Source organism: Molossus molossus, unplaced genomic scaffold (assembly GCF_014108415.1).
Source record: "Molossus molossus isolate mMolMol1 unplaced genomic scaffold, mMolMol1.p scaffold_m16_p_5, whole genome shotgun sequence".
Classification (NCBI taxonomy): Eukaryota; Metazoa; Chordata; class Mammalia; order Chiroptera; family Molossidae; genus Molossus; species Molossus molossus.
The window spans coordinates 40,422,053-40,448,045 of NW_023425388.1; the positions used below are offsets into that span (position 1 = coordinate 40,422,053).

The 25,993-nt window shown below is 34.8% G+C and overlaps 1 protein-coding gene across 7 annotated transcripts in view; it reads left to right on the forward strand.

Moving 5' to 3' along the window:
- NLGN1 (neuroligin 1) overlaps positions 1-21,959 on the forward strand; it is a 713,990-nt gene extending 692,031 nt beyond the window's left edge. For 4 of the 7 annotated variants that reach the window (XM_036243017.1, XM_036243020.1, XM_036243019.1 and 1 more), the window contains 3 exons: positions 15,637-15,849; positions 19,292-20,081; positions 21,137-21,959. In XM_036243017.1, coding sequence (XP_036098910.1) covers positions 15,637-15,849; positions 19,292-20,081; positions 21,137-21,959 — 1,826 coding nt within the window. The remainder of the gene's footprint in view (positions 1-15,636; positions 15,850-19,291; positions 20,082-21,136) is intronic. The other 3 variants (XM_036243018.1, XM_036243022.1, XM_036243024.1) reach the window with 1 other exon arrangement.
- The last annotated feature ends 4,034 nt before the right edge of the window (positions 21,960-25,993 follow it).

Genomic DNA, 25,993 nt, shown 5'->3' on the forward strand with positions numbered 1-25,993 from the left:
CTACATTATGTACTTATCCATTTATATAAGTGTTGGAGAATAGTTCCGTACAATGTAGGCAAAAAGGAATCATCTAATTATGCCTGAAGAGTAAAAATTTACCTTGAATACCTTGCCAGAAGAACCTGACAGATGTTTTTCCATCTTATCTGAGCATACAACAACAACAACAACAAACTGGTTTACACCACATCCATAATTCTGCTCTGAAAATAATGTCCTTGCAAAGAGACATAATAAGAGAACTCTTTTCCCCTTACTTGAAGGTAAGATTGAGGATTTTATTGTCCTACATTTTAAAATCCAATTTTTCTTTCCATTGGAAAATGAGATAATTTGTAGATAAAATTAGCATTTATAACTGTAAGAAAATTAACAAAAGTATACAGAATAGGCTTCACACATTCATTTTTTGTTGTGGGAGAACTATTTTGATTTTTTCCATGGAAAAATACCCGTGTATCTAGAATAGTTAAAGGTGGAGAAAAGATCAACAGAGTAAATATTTTCATATTCCAAACTTTTGCCACTGTAGTCCTATTACACAAAACACAATTGCAGAGAAATAGTTGATTAGTAAAGCAAAAAAATAAAGAAAGAAAGAAGTGAGAACATATACAATGTAGTAAATTGTGTGAATAAAGAAATCCACAACCTACTTCTCACCGTTTACCAGCATTGGACTTAGAACAAGGGAAACTGAGGCTGTGACCAGCCATGTGACATCAGGCAATTTCTATGCACTCTCTGATCCTCCGTCTTCTCATCTGTAAAGTTATGAGAAATTAAAATTCTTGCACTAGCTACTAAAATTCTTTTCAGCCCTAATATTTTTGGTAAGAATTCCTTACATCCTTTTTCTTTAAGACATCAGACTTCTCAAATTTCAGTGTACATCAAAGTCACCTGGAAACTTGCAAAAAAAGCACAAAGTCCACCCCAGAGGTTTTAGGCTTCTCCCCCAGGCACTCCGATTCAGCGTGTGGAGTCCAAACAACTCTTTTTCACACACTTTCTTCATAGTGAGCTTGTAGGAAGGCCAAGGAATGCATTGGAGGAACATTCTAGTGAAACCTAACTTTCTGAAGATCAGGGACATGTCTTGTTAAACTTTGAATATTGAGCAACTGGCAGAGTTCCAGGCAAAGGGTAGATGCCCAACAAATGCTGATTTAATGAACTGTTTTCATTAAAAGATTTATATTTGTGATATTAACTGATCTTCATGGTTATCTGAGTCTCTAAGAGAAAGAAGGGGCATTTCAAACAGAGGGAAGATAAGTTATATACAGGCTCCTCAGTAGCTACAAATTGATGGCAAGTGCTTTGCAAGTTAGCAAATTAAAATTTCAAAACTCATGCCTTCTCTTCATTGTAACTCCTTTGCAATCCTCAGTGTAAAAGAGAAAAAAAATGAATTCTGCACTTGTAGGCCTTTTACTCAGTGGCATAATAACAAGATACTCTTTTTATTCCAGAAAAGGACTAACTCTTTACATTAAGTAGAAAATCAAGCTGTCACTTCAACCCCTGGCAGCTGTCTCTTGCACCACCTCTGCCAAATGTCACCCTTCCTCTCTGGGGTTTGATTCTTCTGCTGGATCTGGGGGAGTTTGCCTCACCGCACAGCTTGTAGCGTCAGTCTCTGTGCCTTCAAGTCTCAGATTCTTTCTCATTTCACCTCATGTATATTAATATGGAGATTCGTTGCACTTTTTCTTGAATAGCTAATCGTTTGGCAGCTGACATCCTTCTGGTGTTGCAGGTCAAGTCAGCTGGAAAGGACGGTGACTTCCAACTGGAAAATGTAATGCTAGTGAGACTGCACCCGGGAGGGGCCTCAGACTGTCACCCAGACGTGGGAGATTTATTTTCAATTCCAATTCCAAGCTCAATGTGAGGACACCCTGGGGGGAGGGGGGATTTAGATCACTGCTTCTTCTAAATTGACCTTGTACTTGTTTCAGTATTTCCTTTACTACTGAACAGCTTTCCATGACCCTCTGAGCCAAAGCTCCGTATTTAGCTGCTGCAGGAATTGCTGGGCTAGGAGCACTTTTGAACAAGTCCTCTAACTGAAGTCCAGGTTCCATGAATAATTTCCTCCTTGGCGAGCCTTCGCTGGTTAATACAATAATAGATTTGGGGCTTCAGGCAATGCTTCCGATGGATCGCAGGGGCCAATCATGCCATGTTACAAGGTTTGAGTGGAACCCAAAAGCAAAACAAATTATTCCAGCTTTCATTATTAGGTGGATTTATTGTTCATATCAAATTAAGACCTATCATATATCCCTTTTGCATTAGTAAATAAGGTGACCTGAGGCTAACTGCTGGTGCTGCTACATTGGTAGCTGGAATTAGTGGTTTGCCTCAGGATATTCTGGCTCCCTGGTCTAATGGCTTTCTGTACACCAGCAGCTGCTCCATAATGCATACCATATGGCCCTAATCCAGGGCTCATAAGCTTGTCTTTTAAGATCCACTAATTGAAACTACAAGGAAAAGTTGTTGGTTTTTTTAAAGTATCTTTCTAATTTAAAATTTGAAGGAGTGAGAAATTTGAATGATCATTCCAGTTTTGTTTGAGATGTGATTATTAGGAAGTAGTTTTGTGTAATTTTTTTTATACTGTAGCTCTCACTACTTACAACCTGAGACTGTTCTCAATCTGCACGTTTCCAGACCATTTGTTGTAGAATACTTGCTCCACTCTTGTCTTCACTTTGCATCTAACTATTATGCCCATAACTGTGAATTAATGCATTAGATAAAAATAAACATATTACCTTTAGTAGGTCCCTCTTATGGGTATTGAGTTTCTCCTTAGTAATTGCGTCTATAAAATGTAACAAATGGTGCTGGACTTTTCTGGTATTTGTAAACACAGAATAGTCTAACTATATTTGTATTTAGGCTGTGCATAAAAAGAAATAATTAATTCTCTCTTAATACACACACACCCCTTTAACAACTTTTTCTGGAATCAAAGGTACTTACAAATAGATACCTTTAACTCTGTAAGTTTACTGTGCACCTGTTATATTAGGGCACTATGCTCCATCTGGGAATAGAGTCAAATAAATACTCACAATCAAATATTGGTACACACTGAAGAAAGATCTCCAGAGGAAAGACGGGCTTTTACATGAAGGTGGACTAGCTGTGCTTGAGGTTCTCCCAACACCAACATTTGAACTGAGCCTTGGAGACTAGGTAGAAGTTGACCATTTAAACATGCCAAAGAGTAGTCATCCAAGGATGAGTCTGATGAAGTCATGGAGTCAGAGCCAGGTTCCCCTCAGTGCAACAACTGAAGTATTTTGATAATTTTTGAGATTTGAAGAGAATATTTGAAATGTAATAGTACTTGGGCCTTCTGTTGAACAGAATATTTTTATTCTAAAATTACAGAGGAAATTCTAAATGTGTTGAGAAGCATGTATATTAATATTCTCCTATCCCCTGGGTATTTTTGCAATCAAGTAAAAGGCCACTTCATTTAGTTATATGTGTCATCAGCTAAGAGAGCATAATGATAGAATTCCTACTAGGAAGTTCATTCATTTTTTTGTTTATTTATTAATTATTACATGGAATATTATTCGATAGTAATTAAGTGTAAGAAACACAAAGATGGACCTGGCTGGGTGGCTCAGTTGGTTGAGTTGGAGTGTCATCTGTACAACAAAAGTTGTGGATTTGATTCCCGATCAGGGAAAATACCTACTTAGGTTGTGGGTTTGATCCCCAGTCAGGGAGTATAAGGAAAGCAACTGATCAATGTTTCTTTCTTACATCGATGTTCCTCTTTCTCTCTCAAATCGTTAAACATATCCTTGGGTGAGGATTAAAAAAAGAAAGAAACACAATGATATTCTTTGTGTATTCAGAAATATAGACCATTACCCAAGTGACAATGCAATTTGGCAAGAGTTCAGATGGAGGTAACTGAAGGATTGGGTACGAAATCACCTTGTGTACATCTTTCCGGTCTTTTGCAGTTTCCAAAATGTATTTGAAGTGCTCAAGGAAGAATTTGTCCCCCTGCCTCTTTCATTGACTTAATTTTATTCTAGTGGCATCATCGAGGTTACTCATATTGCCATGCTCTTTCCATGATACAAAAACTTCGTCATTAAAAATAGTTTTAGCTAGGGTGAGTTATAGTTTTGTTATTGCTTTCTGTGTTTGTTTGGTGTGTGCATGTGTGTTTGCATGTGTATAGGGATGTTCTGGTCCTTGTGGTATTGGTGAGATTACTTAGTGTTGTTCCAGATCAATGTGTTTGCACTATTGCATGCCACTTTTTCACTAGTAAGATACCCTAATACTCCAAAATTCAGAAATAAGCTTCATTTCTGTTTTATACAATTATTAAATTTTTTTGTAATTTTGTAATTACTTTTTAAAATCTTAAATGATTTATTTTTATTAAATTATTTTGTAAATTTACTTTTATAATAAAAAAATTCTTTATGCATGAAAAAACTATTCAAAAAATTTTATCAGCACAAAGACCAAGACCCCACTACTAGTTGGAAGTTACTTGCAAAAAATTCTGTCTTTATTGTACCAAAGAGAAGTAAAAATGTGCTCAAAAATGATGAAGATATGTCAAAATGACATAAAAAGCAGTTTGGAGAGACTTTCAATGGCCAAATATGGGATAATTTGAGCATCAAATTAAAGGGTGGTAAAAGATTATAATTCTTAAAATAAATAAAAGTTCATAACAATATGAGTGAATGAATAAACGAATTAATGAATGAATGAATGAATGATAAATACAAACTGAGGAAAAGAAAAAGCTTTTTTCACTGCCAATTTCAACTAATAAAATAAATGATGAAGTTCATATTTGTTTCACATAAGAATCATGAACAGCTGCTAAAATAAGTGGAAGAAAGTATGACAAGAAGCAGGACATTTCCATCATCTCAACATAATCTGTCTACTTTATATTTATTAACTGCAAAGAGAAAATAGTAACTTAATACTGGAGAAACCTGAAAATTTACCACCTTAACTGAGACAAATCAACATTGGGTGCCTTCTGTTATGATACATTGAGATGAACACATTATTCCTGTGACCTTTCTGCCAAGAATTCATAATGTAAAGAAATATAATCACAAGAAATTATATTAAAGAAACTCTAACTAAGGGACATTCCATAAAATAACTGACCTGTATTTCTCAAAAAAGTGAAGGTCAAGGGAAAAAAAAAGAAAGATCAACAAACTTCAAAATAAAGGACATTAAATAGAAAACTATACTCAATATGTGATTTCAGAATTGAGCCATGAGAGAGAGAGCGAGAGAGAAAGATATCCAAACAAAAAGATAAAAGAAGGAAGGAAAGATGGAGGAAGGAAGGAGGAAAGAAAGAAGGAAGGGAGAAAGGAAAGATGTCAATATGTGGGAAATCTTGATTAAGGGTATATGGTGATTTTTGTACTAATCTTGGAATATTTCTGTATTACTGAAAGTACAAATATAAAACACTTTATTTCTGGGCTATCTTTTCTGTTCCATTGGACTTATATGTCTGTTTTAATGCCAGTACCATTCTGTTTTGATTACTATGGCCTTGTAGTATAGTTTGATATAAGGTAAGGTGATTCCTCCAACTTTGGTCTTCTTTTTCAACATTGCTGTGGTTAGTTGGGGTCTTTTGTGGTTTCATATAAATTTGTTTATTATTTGTTCTAGTTCTGTGATAGGAATTGTGTTGACTCAATAGATTGCTCTGGACAGTATGGACATTTTAACCTGTTAATCAAAGAATTCCCTTTTTAATTACGCAGCATATAATGAGCGCAAACTCTTTCACTAGGACGTGTAAATACGTCACGCCCAGAGGACATAATTTTATATTATTATTTTTTTATTTATGCTTAAAATAAATGAAAAGACTATGAAATATATATTTTTCGTTTATTTATATATAAAGCACAAAGGAAAATACAAAATTACAAACAAATAGAAAAGAATACCAACATATATTTCAAGGACATATTCATTTGTCCTACCCGTACCCGATATTGTTTACGTATGACATATTTATACATCCCGCTCGGTTAACAATGTTAATTCTTCCTATCCATGAGCATGGTATCTGCTTCCATTTATTTGTATCTTCTTTGATTTCTTTCTTTAGTGTCTTATAATTTTCTGAGTACAGGTCTTTTACCTCTTTGGTTAAATTTTTTTCTAGGTATTTTTAATGCAATTTTAAATGGGATTGTTTTATTAATTTTCCTTTCAAGTGGTATTTTACAAAGGAGGAAAGAACATTCAATGAGGTAAAGACAATCTATATAATAAATGGTATGGGGAAAATTGGACAGATTCGTGCATAAAAATGAAACTAGATCACCTGCTTATACCATATAAGTGAATAAACTCAAGATAGATTAAAGACTTAAATAAAAGACTTGAAACCATAAAACTCCTAGAAGAAAACACGGGCAGTAAAATCTCTGACATTTCTCTTAGTAATATTTTTGTCTGCTACATCTCCTTGGACAAGGGAATAAAAAGAAAAAAATAAACAAATGAGACTACGTCACACTAAAAAGTTTTGCACAGAAAAGGAAACCATCAAAAAAAAGAAAAGACAACCCTCTGAATGGGAGGATATATTCACCAATGATATTATCTGAAAAGGGGTTAATAGGCAAAATCTATAAAGAACTCAACACCAAAAAACACACAATCCAATTTTAAAATGGGCAAAGGAACTGAATAGACATTTCTGCGAAGAGAACATACAGATGACCAATAGACATAAAAAAAAATTCTCAATGTCATTAATTATCAGAAAAATGCAAATTAAAACCACAATGAGATATTACTTCCCACCCGTCAGAATGGCTGTCATTTATACACTCACAAGCAAGTGCTGGCAGAAAGGGGAGAAGAGGGGGCCCTCCTGCTCCATTTAGAATGCAGACTGGTGCAGCCACTGTGGAAAACAGTATGAAGTTTTCTCAAAAAACTGAAAACGAAACTGCCTTATGACATGGTGATTCCAATTCTGGGTATATATTCATAAAAACCCAAGACTCTAATTCAGAAGAATCTATGCACCCCTGGGTTCATTGCAATATTATTTACAATATCCAAGCTATGAATGAAACCCATGTGTCCATCAATAAATGAATGAATAAAATATAGTGGTCCATATATACAATGGAATATTGCCCAACCATAAAAATAGAACAGAATCTTACCATTTACAACAACATGGGTGGACCCGGAGGATATTATCCTAAGTGAAATAAGTCAGGCAGAGAAAGACAAATACCATGTAATTTTAATTGTATGTAGAAACTAAAGAACAATATAAATGAACAAACAAAATAGAAACAGACTCACAGATACAGAGAACAGACTGATGGTTGCCAAAGGGGAGTGCAGGTGAAAAAGATGAAGGGATTGAGAGCTACTCATTGGTAGTTACAAAATAGTCATGGGGATATGAGTACAGCGTGGGAATATAGTCAATAGTATTATAATAACTATGGTGCCAAGTGGGTACTGGAAATATTGGGGAGAACACCTTGAAAAGTATATGATTGTATAACTACTACCTGTATACCTGAAACTAATAAATAATAATATCAAATGTAAACTGTAATTGAAAAAAATTTAAATAAAATTATTTTTAAAATGATAAAACATTTAAAAGTCTTTAAATCAGTCATATCAGCTTTTAATAGAGGAAAATAATAAAAGTGGCATATAATGAAAAGAATATTTTACCAGCCATACCTTAGGATGGCGTTTATCTTCTCAAAAAATCCTATAATGATAGAAACGAATAAGTAAAATAATCTGGGTTTTGTCAAAATTCATATGAAATTTGTGAAGTTATCTTGTCAGCTTTATTCATTACCCAATTCATATCTCATATCCTTTTTTTTAATTATTATTATTTTTGTCTTTCTCAGGGTTTGGTTAGTATGCAGTTGAAGAACACAGTGTTTCTCATGTCACTCAGAGCCCAACTACATGTATTTGACTACAACTGACTACTTTATAGTGGTCAAAATTACTTCGACTTTACTTGTCTTTTCTTTTTTTCTGCTGTTTTCTCCTACAGTCTAAAAATCTGTATTACAAATATGTTTCTAAGTATTCTTAGAGTGATCAGCAAATCAAGACACAATGTCTTCTATTTAATCATCATCACAGAATTTTGGCTCACAAAACTATTCTCATTATAACACAACAGATTTAAATGTTTGAGTTGAATTCTAAGGAACTATCTACAGTGAATACAAACATGTTCTTTACCCTTAATAAGATCCCTTGAATGTGTTTAGGTTATAAAAATACCCGTACTACCTGATTAAAACATACATGGCAACATATGTATTTTCGATTGTCTTGCCAACTACAATCTCTAGAACAATTTAAAAACCTCTGTGGTGCCCCGGCCAGTTTGGCTTAGCAGTTAGAGCATTGGCCTGCGGTCCGGAGAGACCCAGGTTCGGTTCCCGCTAGGGGCATGTACCTCAGTTGCAGTTTGTCCCTGGCCCTGGTTGGGTCATGTGGGTGGCAGCCACTCAGTGTGTCCCTTTCACATCGATGTTTCTTTCTCTCTCTCTCCCTCTCTCTCCCTCCCACTCTATCTGAACAAAAAAATGGAAAAATGTCCTTGGGTGAGGATTAAAAAAAACGCACAAAAAAGAAACCTTTGTACTAAATTTAACTTAATTGTCTATATTTATACATTTAACATTTTTGTATTTTTAAAAATCTTTTTCTTTTAATGCTTCTGAAATTTATAAATTTATTTCAATAAAAATAGAAGAATAGTTTCTTTTTCTTAGTAAGCAGAAAATAATGAGAAAAAATGTCAAATTTAGTTGTTTAAAGCCAAAGCATTTTTACCCAACATATATTAAACACTCCTGAGTGCCAAAACAGGAAGGTTATATTAATACTGTCTCAAAGACTAAGAAGGGCTAACTAACTGGTCACACAGTAACTAGGACACCCACGTTGTCCTAGCAAGTCTGGTGCTCTTTTCCCAACTCTGTTGAGAGAATCTCAAATGCCTCTCGATCATCGTGTCCTTTGGCCAATAATCTGAGCCAGCCTGCTGGTCCATCGTCCTGTTCTTTCAGGCAGGCCCTCCCCAGCACCCTCTCGTTTTTCTCCCTTTAACGCTACTGCCACACACTCTCTTTCTAAGAGCATTTCCCCACAGACTGGCTGCAGAAAGAGTTGTCTTCTAAATTCCACTCCATTGCTGCCATCCAAGAAATACTGTGCGTGCATAGACCTCTTTCATTTGGAAAGTTGAACTGTTGGCTCCCAGGTGGAAACAGGATTGTGATATATTGATGCCTGCCTTCATTCAGCAAACATGTGTAGAATGGCCATTGTGGGGCAGGCACACTGTCCAGAGAAAATAACGACTATGAACAAGTTATAAAAACAATTTACAAATTACAAGTGCACACACAGATATTCACATTGCAATGGGATCACATGAGACAAAAATACACAATAGAAAGTTAGAGTTTACTGAACAGTGGACATGGACAACAAACTGGGGAAAGGACAGGGAGGGAGGAGAAGGGGGGAATCAGTTGGGGGAAAAGGAGAAACATCTGTAACAAAAATTAATTAATAAAAAAATAAAAATAAAAAAAGAAAGTTAGAGTTTATAAAATTTTTAGAGTCATTGTTGTTCCTGAAGCTATTTAGTATATATAGTTCTGAAATATATCATTTCTGAAGGCTTTTCTTATATGGTAGCCATTGTGGCTCCCTCAATGTCTTGTGTGGAAGTAAACTGCATTGAAATAGTCAGACACATTCCTGCATAATCAGAACAATTAGAAATCAACAACATGATTTCCTTGAATAGCCTTTTTAGAAGGGAGATTTTTCCCTTTCTCCCTTCCCTGTGAGAGCAGTTATTCAGAAAGCACAGGAATTTTGTCAGTTTTGATATCAGGTTTGTTGTCCAGATTGAAATAGACAAGGAGTACACAATAGCCTACTTTGGGGAACATTAGATAAGCTTATTTTATTTTATTATTATTGTTACTTTTGACATGCAGACAGAGAAGTGTGAACATTAAAAACCTTAAGTTGGGCTGAAGAATAAAGGGGATGAGATGAAAACTGTGTCTGGGGTTCATTTTTCCCCAGTATTTTCGACCCTTCTTGAGGTGGGAATAGGTACATAATTCAGTGTTAAGCAAACTGAGGCCATTTGCTCCCATGACTCTCTATACTCAGATGGAATTGGTTAAAATGAATATTTTGGTTCCATTTGGAAGGAGTCACAAATGTTAACATTGAATATGATATAGAAAAATCAGCCTCAGCTGTTTATCTCCAAAATGGAGAAAATATTGGGGATCTGGGGACTGACAAAGGGGAAACACCTGCAGGTGTTTTCTATCCAGGCCTCTTCCGCCGTCACTTCGTCCGTTCCCGTTGTGTGCCTGCATGTCCAGCTGTCAGGCACCGGACACCAGGGCCACTCACTCAGTTTGATCTCCTCAAAGACGAGCCATTAAAAAGCAGATCATCTCCAAATGAATAAATGAACCAAAATATAATATTTGAAAACACCACCATGTTATATGATATTAAGAGATCAGCCTCATTTCAGAGCACGTTTCTGCCTGAGGATACATATGAAGAATGTAGACAGTAGCTCTCAAGAGAAACAACAGCAAGGAAACTAGCTAGAGATGATGGGTAATAAAACAGTCTTGTGTGTGTTCTTTTTCCTTCTGTAGACCCCAAATCTTCCAATTTGGAGAATTCAAAACCACTACATTTTAAACAATCTAGACTTAAAAAAAAATAAATAAAACCTGTCCAATTATGTCTTACATGGGGGTTTTATTTCGATGCAGCAATGTCTCCCCAGTAGAACAGAATATTTTTCAAAAGCAAGTTTGGTGACAGACTAGAAGGTAGTACTTGTTTGCTGGAAAACTGAGGTTGAGTGACTAGTTAGCAGGATTTCGTGAGTCTAAAGAGGAGGACCTAGAATAAGTTAGTGACATGAATGGAAAGCAGAAGCAAAGACAGAATGCAAGGAAAAACAAATTAGACATAGCAACTAAGAAGACAGAGTTAGCACATAGGATTTCCAGTTGCATTTTTAGTTAGGAGGGTTTGAGGTATTAATCCCACAGTTATGAATCGTTTTCTGTTTAAGATACAAAATTTTTAATGAGTTATTTTTTTCTTTCTCTTTTTAAGTTTATCTTTATTGTTGAAAGTATTACAGATGTCAATCATTTTCTTCCCCATTGACACCCTCCTCCCCACTCCCATCACCCCTGCCTTCACGGCACTGTTGTCCGCGTTCATTGTTTATACATATATGCATATCAGTTCTTTGGTTAATCTTTTCCAAACCATCCAACCCCTTCCTCTGAGGTTTGTCAGTCTGTTCCCTACTTCCATGTCTCTGGATCTATTTGGTTCATCAGCTTACTTTTTTTTTTTATTATATTCCACAAATAAATCATGTGATACTTGTCTTTCTCTGATTGGCTTATTTCACTTAGAATAATACTCTCCAGGTCCCTCCATGTCATCTCAAAGAGTAAGAGATCTTTCTTTCTTATAGCTGCATAGTAGTCAATTATGTACATGTACCACAGCTTTTTTATCCATTCATCTGCTGATGGACACTTGGGCTGTTTCCAGATCTTAGCAATTGTAGGGGGTACATAAATTATTGCTGATTGGTGTTTCAGGCTTCTTAGGATATATTCCTAGAAATGGGATCACTAGGTCAAATGGCCATTCCATTTTTAATTTTTTTAAGAAACACAATATTGCTTTTCATAGTGGTTGCACCAGTCTGCATTCCCACCAGACCTTTTCTCCACACCCTCGCCAGCACTTGTTGTTTGATGATTTGTTGATGGCGGCCATTCTGGCAGGTGTGAGGTGATACCTCATAGTTGTTTTAATTTGCATCTCTCTGATGATTGGTGATGTTGAGCATTTTGTTCATATGTTTCTTGGCCATTTGTATGTTCTGTTTGGAGAAGTGTCTATTCAGGTCCTCTGCCCATTTTTTAAACTGGTTTGTCTTTCTTTTGTTGAGTTGTATGAGTACTTTTTAGATTTAGGAAATTAACCTTTTATCCAATGTATCATTGGTATAGATGTTCTCTCATACAGTGGGTTCCCTTTTCATTTTGATGCTGGTTTCTTTTGCTGTGCAGAACTTTTTCAGTTGATGTAGTCCCATTTATTAATTTTTTTCTTTGTTTCTCTTGCTCTAGGCGATGTATCGGTGAAAATTCTTCTTCGTGTGATATCTGCAATTTTGCTGCCTACATTTTCTTCTAGGATTTTTATGGTTTCATGACTTATATTAAGTCTTTTATCCATTTTGAGTTTATTCTTGTGTATGGTGTAAGTTGGTGGTCTAGTTTCATTTTTTTTTTTTTTTTTGCATGTACTTGTCCAATTATCTAAACACCATTTATTGATAAGACTATCTTTACTCCGTTGTATGCTCTTGCCTCCTTTGTCAAATATTAATTGAACATACTGTTTTGGGTTGATTTCTGGGTTCTCTGTTCTGTTCCATTGATCAATATGGCTGTTCTTGTGCCAGTATCTGGATGTTTTGATTACAGTGACTTAGTAGTATAACCTGATATCCAATATCCAAATTTGTTCTTCTTTGTCAAGATTGCTGTGGCTATTTGGAGTCATTTTTGGTTTCATATAAACTTTTGGAGCTTTTGTTCTAGCTCTGTGAAGTATGTATTGTATTTTAGTAGGGACTGCATTGAATATATATATTGCTTTGGTTAGTATGGATATTTTAATGATGTTGATTCTTTTCATCCATGAACATGGTATATATGTCTAATGAGTTATTTTCTGATTTATATTCCCAAGTTCCTAGAAGGATGTCTCACTATCATTTAAAATGTCATGTCTGCAAGGCTAGTTCTTTAATGCTCAGTATGGTCTCTATTTTAGACTATTTATCAGTTTGATTACAATTGTCTGTAGTCAGACATTGGTATTGGACACAAATGATTTTTTTTCTACTTCTTTATGTATAGCATTAACTACACAGTGTGGACTATATATATATTTATATGTAGGTATATGTGTGTATATTTTTTTTTTCTAATAAAACTTCCAGAAATTAAACATCATAAACAGTTCTTTATATTTGTCTCCTTCCCCAAAAAAGCATACAACTACAGTATAGAATCACTGATATCTTAAATTTCTGACATTCTAGATGTCACCTCAAATGGAAACAGTCTGTGTTGTTCCTCCTTTCAGTTTCCTCCTTCAATATGTTTAGATCTTTTTATTTTCCTACTGAGAAGATCTTACTTTTTTTTGTTTTATATTCTGAAGGTATTGCCTATAAGTTTGTGTGTAAGATATCTAAACTGGGTCAACCAATAAGCTGCAGGGCTACTGCTAGACAACTTAACTTAGCTGTTTCCATACTCCTTCAGGTCTGCCTACCAGAGAGCTGTCTGAGTTCTATGGACATCAGTATCCCAAGCCAGTACTTTGGTCACAGTATTTAATGTCTTTATTTATTTTTCCCTTACCCAATTTGTTTGATTTTTTCATGCTAAGTTTTCTCTCTACACCTGGAAGTAATCTTAGTTGCTAGGTCTAATAAACATCAAATTGAAGCCAAACTTGCTCTGTAAATTTAATCAGAAATCCAGAACAATAATTGAAGATGTTTTAAATAAAATTTTAGGTGAAAAAATGGTATTAAATGAATTTTGTATGAACACATAGTTGAATGACAATTATAGTAGATACATGAGCTGGTAAAATAATTCTTTGCATAATAGTAATTATAAATTTTTAAAGTTAGTCTTAGGTTCAAATGAAATAAATTTTCAAGGTTTTATATGAGTCATGTAAATTAAAAAGCTGAATTTTTTTTTCAGAAGAATTCTGCGCTCCTTGCCCCCACATACACACACATACACCTCCCAAAAAGGAGAAGAGCTTGTTGCTTGTTTTTATAATCATTGTTGTTCTATCTTACAAAAATTATGTGTCAGTGTGTTAGGATATCAATTAGTCACCCACTCTAGGAACTTAAAGTCGAAGGCTGGGAAAAGACAGATAAAGTGAATGACTATCTGTTAAGAATAATTTAAGTAATGGTATGAAACTATCCCTGAAAATAATTAATTAGTGTATATATATATACTACATAATATATAAATAGTCTATTAAATGGAGTATTTTATAACATAATTCCTACACTTTTTACCAAATTTATACCAAATGCAGAAATATGTTAAGGTAGATGTTTGTTTTACAAGTTATAACAAACATAGTATAAAAGCTTTTGTCAGCAAAATGAATGAATATGTTTAAAATATTATAAAATTAATATCTTTTGACTCTTCTCAATATAACTTCATTATCTGGTAAGTCCTTACTTAATGTTATCCATAGGTTCTGAAACTTTAAGCAAAATGACATATAACAACCGATTTAACCCCAGGCTAATTGATATAAACAAGAATTAAGTTCCGATGGCATCTCACTATTATAATGACATTGCATAAAGTGATGTTATTCAAGGACTTACTACTGCATAAGAAAGTCATTCAGCTGTTACTGTCATAATATTTTTTGGTTCCCGTTTTTTCATTTGTCTTTGCCACTCTCTCAATTCAGACCCCTGTAACATCTCTACCTCATTCTTTCTATTGTACAACATGTTTTTCCTCATTATCAGATTCACTATAAAGCAGAGCTTTAAACATTCCAGAAATATGAATCAGAACTTTAAAAAAATCTTCAATTATTCTACACTGTTGTTTTTTGGTTTTGTTTTTTTACTTTATTTTTATTGTTAACACTATTATAGATGTCCCCATTTTTTCCTCCTTTGCACCTCCACCACCCTCGCCTCACCCCTTCCCCTGGCTACCGCCACAGTGTTATCGATATCTGTGGATAATGCATATAGGTTTTTGGCTAATCCTTCACCTTCTTTCTACCCTGTTTTTTAATTGTGCAAATCTCCTTAGTTTAGCATTTGAAGTATTCCAAAAGGTGGTCTCAAGTTACCTCTAACAGAGTGACTCTTAAACATGGATCATCTTCAATAAAAAAAAATGTGTATGCAAAGAGTTGCATATGATTTTATGCACACGTTTTAGGAAAATACACACTACCCACCCTGCCACTCTGCTACTCACACTTTAAATTCCAACCATATTAGACCATGAACAACCTGAGAACTGACACAGTGTTTTATGCCAAAGCACATTCTCATGTGCCCTGTGCTACTATCCCAAATATCCCCACCAAGTAACCTGGCCTCTAGAATATGTCTCCCTTGCGGTCTTTCAGAATGTTTTTATTCCCTTTATTTGCCCTCTGTTGCCTATTACCTGGATAACTTGGGGAAGATAAATGTCATTTTTCAAATTTTAATCTCTACTATTCTTCCTAAAGTAAATTTTTTTATTCTGGTGGGAAATAATTTTTTACTCAAGAACTTGTACTCACCTCGATGAGCATAGGCTTCAGCTGTATTTAAATGTAATGCTTATTTGATTCATGTCAAATCAAAAGGGTGTTCTAAGGTGTCTTTTTATTTGGATTTTTCAGGTTTCTTGAGCACAGGAGATCAGGCTGCGAAAGGAAACTATGGACTCCTTGATCTCATACAGGCTCTAAGATGGACTAGTGAGAACATTGGATTCTTTGGTGGTGACCCTTTAAGAATCACTGTTTTCGGATCTGGCGCTGGGGGTTCATGTGTCAATCTGCTGACTTTATCCCATTATTCTGAAGGTAACCGTTGGAGCAATTCAACCAAAGGTATTATGCAGGTTGCAAATTTTGACAATTTTGGTGTCTGCATGCCACCACCATCAGTAGTATGTGATGCTCTGTATATATTTCTCTGTTCAAACTGAGTGTCAGGTTGAACTCAACAACTGTTTAAAATTTTGTTTCTTCAGCTTTTGTATGCATGTTGAGATTTCTGTCAAACTCTTTGTCTCCTGTGGAGCTTGGTAAAGATGCCCTTTCAAGCACGCTTCAGCATAGTTAGCATCACAGCTACTTTTCCTTACTCCCAAGGGTGATTTGGGGGAGAATCAGGATGTTTACCGTTCTGTCATCTCTGCTTATTCAGTAATCAAAATCAAAGACAGGATTTTTTTTAAATTCAAGGATTGTTTATAGCAATGAACATTTAAAACCCTTTGCTAGTAAGAAGGAAACAGTTAAAAGGTAGTTTGTCTAGAAATGAGATATTCACTTATTATGTGAGTAGAGAAAAGAAGTTTGATTATTTTGCATGCATGATCCAAAATTGTCAAAGCTTCGAGGTCACTAGTAGAGCTTTCGATTTAAAAATAATAGATTAAAACGTGTGCATTTTTTCTATTTTCAACTCCCAAAGTGTTTTCCCCCAAAGCATCATGGAGCACTGAGGGGCTTAAACCCATGAAATAAATATTTTGCTTGTCTCCGTTTTCTGGCCTTGATACCTGCCCTACGTGCCTGGCCAAAGCTCATTATGTTTTTTATTGATGCCCATTTTACCATGAGCCTAGTCATTCATTCAACTTACATTATTAATTTATATCGAGAAGAACAGAAAGTGTCTTATTGGAGAAGTTTGCCAAAGCAAATAGTTGTGTTTTTTTTCCCCATTATACATACATAAGAGACAGAAAGAGAGAAAATAGACATCAATGTAGGCCATCTTAAACTTTGTACTTTGTCATTTTTATATAAATTAAGAAAGTATACACTGTGAAGTGTTTATGAAACATCCTAATTTGTAAGACTGAGTTTTAGGAGATAAGAACCAAATATAGAATATTTGTTTTTGGTATCAAAGATACATTAATGTGGCCCAGCCAGTATGGCTCAGTGGATTGAGCATCATCTCATGGACTGAGAGGTCCCAGTTTCATTCCCAGTCAGGGCATATGCCTGGGTTGCAGGCTTGATCCCCAGTACGGGCGTGCAAGAGGCTAATCGATGTTTGTCTCTCACATGGACGTTTCTATCTCTCTCTCCCTTCCTCTTTGTCCAAAAAATTAATAAAAACATATTTTTAAAAAGATACATTAATGTGGAAAAGATACATATGTGAATTTTAAAAAATCAGCCAATAATTAAATGAGAATAAGCACTTGGAGAATCATATCTTATTATAGACCTAATTTACAGGCATAGTTTCTGTAATATCTCATATGTGGTAGGAAAGTCCTGACTTAAGATGACACAATGGCACAGATAACATTTCCAGTTACATAGAGATTTCATCTGTAATGAAATGGCTTATTTAGAAATAACAAACTGAGTTGTTGTTGTTTATAATAGAACAGATTATATTGTTCTAGCCTAGGGACTACAGTAAGCCAATATCTATCTGGGTTAATATTAGATAATCTGTTCAGACTTCTTGGGGTCATTTGATTGCAAATGTTATTTCCTCCTGGGTCTTCTAAAACTCTTTGTAAATGTAAAGCAGAAATGGGCACCAAAAGCAGTTCAGCCAGTATAAAACTAGCATTTGATATAAAGAAATGAATTAATTAGCTCATTGGCCAGAATTGCTTATCAATCGATGATGTGGTAAACAGTGGCAAATGGCTATGCAAACAGTTAAAAATACAGCACTCCATCATCCTCTTCAAGGAAATCTGTCCATGCCTGTCCACACAGTGGACTTATATTTGGTCTAGTCCTATGCCTATCTCTATAAATCCACCTGATTTGACCAAGAGATGCTTGGGAGATGTCTTGAAATCATTGCACTAATTCTGTCTCCAGTGCAGACATAGACTTTAAACTCTGTGAACTCCCCCAGGGCTGCAGCAATGCTCAGGCCTATATCAACCAGGAGTCAACCACAGCTTGCGTACACACAACAAGCACTCTCACTAATGATAAATTATTATTTAATAAGTAAAATATTTCTCTGGGCAAATGTTGACATACACATAGCCTACAAAATTTTTGAAATTATCTGTATTTGTAGTATTTCCTCTAGCATATTTTGCTCTAGCAAGCTAAAAATATGTCCATTAAGATGTCTGAAGCCAAAACAAATTTAATTTAGTATTGTTTAATTTTTTAAATATTTTTAGTATTATCTAGGAACATATTACAGACTGCATTTTGAATGCATATACATGTTTGGAGAAAAATCTAAAATTTTGCTTCTAATTCAGACACTGTTTTAGCACCTTTGTGAAAATTGTTCTCATTTCATTAACACATATGGATAATTGAGCATGTGTTTAAATAATCAAACTACGAAGCTGCATTTATAATTTGCAAATGTAATTTTTAAAAGAAAACAGATAAATTTTATTTTTAAAACAAGGATTTTATTTGAAAATATCTTAATGGGTAGATAAAGTGCATTTGTCAATTTGAATGGCATGCAGTTCTAATCAAACTGCATGTGGGACTGTGATTTGTAATTTTTAAATGCAATTAAGTGAAAAGCAGTGGACCATGTACTTTTCATCCTTTATGATAAAATGTAGCAGTGCACATTCAACACTGAAAAAGTTAAGTCCCACCCAACAAAATCCTTCTGCTGATGGTTTTTTCTTTAACCTAGTGAAAACACTTCAAATGTTATGTCTGAAAGATGAATATTCAGCATACTATGTCTGACATGAAGAGCTGGAAAGAGTATGTCTAAAGTGATATTCTGTTTTGTGTGCCTCAGGGCCATCCCCAGGGTATTAGCAGATCTGCAGCCACAGTAGTTGTGTAAGCTCTCAACAATTCTTTTTCAAGTAAAATCTGATTAAAACAAACATACAGTGCCATTTTGAAGGAAGATGTATGTAGCCAAATTGGAAGAAATAGCCTTAAAAGACATTAGAGAGTCTGATAAAGAGATAAAGGAGAGTTAGTCCCATCTGGTTGGCTTTGATAATAACATAGGGGTTTACATGATAAGGACTGACATATCGGGGATGCTCTTTATCCCTAGTATTTACATGTTCTCCTCTCCTTGCTTACTGCCTCTTTAAGACATGCCCAATTCATACCTCTTGATCCTTAAAGTGGTTGTATCTCAGAGCAGAAGACTTAGTCCACCTCTCTGATTCATTATACCCTGGGGATGCCTTTATGTACTTTCTCTTAATCAAAATGTCTTTATCTTCCTGTTCTTGAGTTGTATCTGGGTTTTTATATACACATCTAAAATATCTAATGTTATTGTCTTACCGCAACATTACTCAAGGTCATCTGAAATTCTTTGTTGTTTTTCCCATAGGACTTTTCCAACGAGCCATAGCTCAAAGTGGAACAGCCCTTTCCAGCTGGGCTGTTAGTTTCCAACCTGCAAAATATGCTAGAATGTTGGCCACAAAAGTTGGTTGCAATGTTTCAGATACAGTAGAATTAGTGGAATGCCTACAGAAGAAGCCTTACAAAGAACTTGTTGACCAAGATATTCAACCAGCAAGATACCACATAGCCTTTGGACCTGTGATTGATGGTGATGTAATACCAGATGACCCTCAGATATTGATGGAGCAAGGAGAGTTTCTCAACTATGATATAATGTTAGGAGTTAACCAAGGAGAGGGATTAAAATTTGTTGAAAATATAGTAGATAGTGATGATGGTATATCAGCTAGTGATTTTGACTTTGCTGTTTCCAATTTTGTTGATAATTTATACGGATATCCAGAAGGCAAAGACGTTCTGAGAGAGACCATTAAATTCATGTATACTGACTGGGCTGACCGTCATAACCCCGAAACCAGAAGAAAGACATTATTGGCCTTGTTTACGGACCATCAGTGGGTGGCACCAGCTGTTGCTACAGCAGATCTTCATTCAAACTTTGGTTCACCTACATATTTCTATGCCTTTTATCATCATTGCCAAACAGATCAGGTTCCAGCATGGGCTGATGCAGCCCACGGAGATGAGGTGCCCTATGTACTAGGAATCCCCATGATTGGACCTACAGAATTATTTCCTTGCAATTTCTCCAAAAATGATGTGATGCTGAGTGCAGTTGTAATGACATACTGGACAAATTTTGCTAAAACTGGGTATGTAAGAAGTCAAGTGTTCTATAATTTCATAAAAATATCCCTTTAAGTATTTAAAAATAATATACATTTTGTGCCCAGATGATTTAATATATTAATACCAGCAATATAATTTTTCTTTTTAAAAAATTCTATACTGTGGTGTTTCAGAAATTATTGCTTTATTAGTTCTTACCTTTTAGAAGTTTATTAAGAGGGTTATACTTCTATTGCACTACTCAATAATTAAATTTATTTTGGTGTTTTAATTACACAAGACATTATTATTGTTATTCAGTCGTGACACATATTACTTAACAGTGCTTTCCAATTTACAATACTGTATGCACTTTGATTCTCCCAACCAAGTTGTTAGGAGAGCATATCAAGTACTATTAATTCCATTTTACAGAGATGGGGCATGAGGCTACTAGATATTCATATGTCTAGTGTGTAGCAGTACTGGGACTCAAATCCTCACCGGCTGATTTCAAACCCTGTCTTTTCCACAGCACCACACTATCTCTGATAGTTTGCCTATGAGGCAATAAGTATGTATATAAAATTTAAAATCTCTGGGGAGAGAGCAGCCCATCTGTAAAAGAATGTGAGGCTTGCTTGCATTATACTATTATCTAACAATCTGATAGCCATTGAATTTATATTTCTAAATTGACCTAAGTTGTTGTTAAAACATGACTTAGCCCTGGCCGGTTTGGCTCAGCAGTTAGAGCATCAGCCTGCAGACCAGAGAGTCTCGGGTTCGGTTCCCACTAAGGGCACATACCTCGGTTGCCGTGTTTCCCCAGCCTTGGTTGGGGTCGTGTGGGTGGCAACCACTCAATGTGTCTCTCTCACCCTGATATTTCTCCTTCTGTCCCCCTCCCACTCTGTCTGAAGATAAGTGAAAAAAAATGTCCTTGGGTGAGGATAAAAAAACAGAAGAAAAAAAAAAAAAAAAAGAACTTAAAGCCTGGCTGAATTACCTCTTCAATTAGATGTTAAGCTAGTACTATTTCTATTAAGAAAAAGAATTAAATAATTTTGTTCTCATAATTGCTTTTTTTGTTTCCTAGTGATCCAAATCAACCAGTCCCTCAAGACACAAAATTTATCCATACCAAACCCAACCGTTTTGAAGAAGTAGCATGGACCAGATATTCCCAGAAAGATCAACTTTATCTCCATATTGGATTAAAACCAAGAGTTAAAGAACATTACAGAGCCAATAAAGTGAACCTCTGGTTGGAGCTGGTACCTCATCTGCATAATCTCAATGACATTTCTCAGTATACCTCTACAACAACTAAAGTGCCATCAACTGACATCACTTTCAGACCTACGAGAAAAAATTCTGTACCTGTCACATCTGCCTTTCCCACCGCCAAGCAGGATGATCCCAAACAACAACCAAGTCCATTTTCAGTGGATCAAAGGGACTACTCAACAGAGCTGAGCGTCACTATAGCAGTTGGGGCATCACTGCTATTTCTGAACATCTTGGCATTTGCAGCCCTGTACTACAAAAAGGATAAGAGGAGACATGATGTTCATAGGAGATGCAGCCCTCAGCGTACTACCACCAATGATCTTACCCATGCACAAGAAGAGGAGATCATGTCCCTCCAAATGAAGCACACTGATTTGGATCATGAATGTGAGTCCATCCATCCACATGAGGTGGTTCTTCGGACCGCCTGTCCCCCAGATTACACACTAGCTATGAGGAGGTCACCTGATGATGTTCCCTTAATGACACCCAACACCATTACAATGATTCCCAACACTATACCAGGGATTCAGCCCTTACACACATTCAATACATTTACTGGAGGACAGAACAATACGCTGCCCCACCCCCACCCCCACCCCCATTCACATTCAACAACCAGGGTATAGCCAGATAAGAGAAACAAACTCTATTTTTTTGATGGATTGCAGTAAAAGATTACTGAAGATTCCTTGGCTTTCAACCTACAAAACTCTTACTATTTAAATAAGGAGGAATATTATGTGAATATACATATCAAGAACTTTGGGGGTTTTGAAAAAAATGAATTGTATATATATACACAAATCAACTTTAAAAATGAATTTCAATTGCTTGAAGCAATTGTTCTGAATGATACTTTTTCATTCACATTCAAGAATTAATTTTTTGAAGATTTATGTTACGTAACGGAATTAGGCATGTGGAACACCAAACAGGAAAGAACTATGTCTGAAATATAAAAAATAAAAATTAAAAACAACCATGAATATGCACAAGGGAAACACCAATGGAATGTCAGATAATTTTCACCAGTTTTTATTTGGAGCCGTTTTATTGTGTAGACCATATTTACATGTTTGGATAAGTACACAAAGCACCAATCTGTTAATGGCCTTAGCAGAGGCTCATGCTGAAATTTGCCAGTAAAACAAAGAAGTTTAAAGACTGGCAGGTACAACATTATCACATAAGTGCTGTCAGTATCAAGTTGTGGGGATAAAGGAAACTGGATATTTTTAGCACGATGCGCATGATAATTTATATGCTTGGTGGCTGTGCTGCTGATTAAGCCGTAATTAAAATTCTTCTCATCCCATTGGAGTTTTTAATAGAAGCTTCCTCCATCAATTGGCAGAACCTAAAGAAGATTTTAAGGGGCAAAAGTAATTACAATTAAATAATTCAAAGTAGTTTTGATAATAGAAGGAATTAGTTATTAAAGGTATTTGAAGAAACTATAGGTATAGTGGTAAATATTCGCTGATATGAATCCCAAAACAAACAATTTCCTGTATTTTTAATGTTCTTTTCATTCCCACTTAAATAATTTATAAAAATACAACCCTAATTGGAAATGTGTTACAGGATCCATAATTTGCTGTGGTTTTTTTAACTCTGTATTTTGTTCCTTTTGGTAAGGTGAAGTGTGTCCAAAGAGTTACTTGCAACAGTCTTTTATGATATGAGGATGCCCCAAATTGCCATTCTGGTTATCGTTCTCAGTTAATTGATTTATCATGTTGCATGACAAAATGTTTACTAATAATAATTCACTATAAAGTTACGTCCCTCTTCACATCACTTATCTTTCTTACTGAGGTTCATTCACTGAAATTTACTCGTGCAATCTCAGTAAAGTACAACATAGATACAGAACCTAGAAGCAGAGTCAACACCTGGAGGATTTTAGTCTTAAACATATGTGTGATTTTAATTGAATATTCTAAGACCACAGGAAACTCTTCATCCCCTGTTGTTTACCAGTAACAGTATATCACAGACCTTTCCAAATGTTTGTATATGTAATCAGATGTACATTTATATTAAAAAAAAAAATTGAGATGGACTTAAAGAGCACATCCTGATAAATACTTTCTCTCTTACCTGTACTATATTTCTATTAGACTAAAGTTATGTGATTTTTTTTTACATTTTTTCAGATGACTAGCAATTTTGATAGTTTGTAAGATAATGCAAAGAACTTTCTCTGACAAACTAACTGCAGTAACAGAAACCTTTCTTTTCAGTTACTCTTTTTCAAGAATGAAAGCTTATTATACAAACAAAAATTGTATACTACTTGATGGAAACAACTTTGTACATCTTGGCCATGTCACTGGTCATTGCGTGAAATAAAGATAAACTGGATAATGACTATTAGTCCAATGCTAAGAGACATGATCTTTGCTCATTAAAGAGCTAAAATGTTTATTGCTGTTTTGTCTTTTTTAAAAAAACAAAAACAAAAGAAACATGACTGTCTCAGAGTCATTTTTCTAGACCAGTCGACTTTTTGAAGACATGTAGGTAACTTCTTCAGAAAACACACCATGGATTTATAGGCAAGTCTTATCTAAGATGAAACCGATACACCTTTAACATTATGTATTATAAACCCAGGAGCTCATACAAATGTCAGCTTTGTATACTTAAAAACCTCTTCTGTGAAAATGTTGTAGAAGTAAAATGTGCCAATTGTTTTCAGTTAGACACACAGGTTCCAATTCTGATCATCAAGGAAAAGGTCTATTGGAAATAAATGTGTGAAATTTCATGGAATGAGAATAGCTAGGTTCCTAATGTAAAGGTGATTAAACTATCACAAAGTAATGGATAGGAAGTTTCCCTTCTAAGGGAATTTAAAAGTGCTGAGCAAGACAGTAAACTGCCACTAAAAGATAAAAAATTCTATTTCAAGAAATGTCTTTGCTTGTAATTCCCTCTCCTAATTATTAACTGTCAGTAAAATGTAGATATTGCTCCATGACTTCAAATAAAAATCTCCATTAGAAGCAAAAATTCTTCAAAACCCAGAGTGGCCCTCATGCAGTTTTTACCTGGTGTGGTTTTGCTTTTAGACTGTGAACTTCCAATGAAAACCAATGAGAACAATTGTTCAGCATTGTTTAATCAGAAAACTGTCTTTTACTAATATGATCAAACAAAAAATAAAAAGAGAACTAGAAATGATAACAAAATAAGGTATGAATGGAATCTTTCATATGCATTCTTTCTCTTGGCAAAACCAAACATTCTATTTTAATGATGGCCATATTTATCCCTCTCTACCTACCTGTTGCTTTAAATTTATCTGTCAATCAATCTACCTATCTATACCATAAGTGGCATCTATTTTGTATTAATTTAGGAAAATGATTAAGGAAACAAAACATAATCTTATTCCTTTTTCTAAATTAATGTAGTAACAACTTTGTAGAAGATAATGCAGTTCTAGGTTTTATTACTGTTCCCATGTTGTGATAAAGTCATTGTGAATGAGTGTTAGCTCCTAGTTTTATAATCACAGCAGTTAGTTTTCTGAATGTAAAACGATGTCCGAAAATAAACTGATCATTAAGAACTGTTTTTAAAGCTGAAACATAATTTTTAAATGCAGGATGTATTTTGAATATTGTTATTACAGTTTAACCAATATATATAAAATGTGTTTACTTAGGTGATAATTTTCTTTAGGAAAAAATGTTAAGTCACAAAATTAAAAGAATATGTTTGGTGTTACTTATTAATTCAGATTTTCCTGCTTCACATTAAATTGTAATGTCAAGGCTGCTTAAAATTTATGCAAACATTATCAACAGATTAATATTCTTTAAGAGTATGAGATTGGAAAGAAAAGTGACAGATTTCATAGTTTAAATTTTCTATTAAATATGTTGACTGTGAACAAAATCTAGTTGAGTACTATGAATGTATCATGAGGTTCATCATTAACTTAGTGGAAATTAGAAAGTCATTTGCTAAAGCATAAAATGTATCCCATTTTAATTTGAGAGATCATGCTAGCAGCTCAAAGCAGAAAATCTGAGTCAAGTTAGGAGTATTTCATTCATTTCAAATTTCAAAATTGACTATAATGATGCTTTAATTTAAATTTTTTGATCTGTACAATCTGAAAACAGCAACATGTTTTTAAAAATGATTACACATATGTAATCTTAAACAGAAAAGCAGGATGACACTAATTTTCTTTCAAAAAACAAAAAAAGCCAACACTTGCTGTATCTATAACAAATCCTCTCTTTCTCAGTTATTGCACCTGTTGGTGTTCTCATACTGACACACATATTAATGTCATGAAAAGATACAAAGAATGAGGCTCCATGTGTTCCAGCTTTGAAGACACTGCTACATAGAAATCACTGGGATTCTTTTCTTTGGAGAATGTCACAGAAACATTTCACAGGACAAAATGATGAATGGAATTTTCAGGAAGCTGTCAAATATCATGGCAGGTCTTTGATGTTTGCTTTCTTTAGTTTTATTGGCTCAAAGTACTGGCCTTTTCCTTCATTTCTAGTAATTAGTTGTTACAGGCTATCACTTTTTAAGGTGAGTGAAAATTAGATAATTTGGTTATACTTGTGAAAACATGCTCCCAAATAAATCTAGTTAATAGGCACTTCCCTGCTGAGATTTTGTT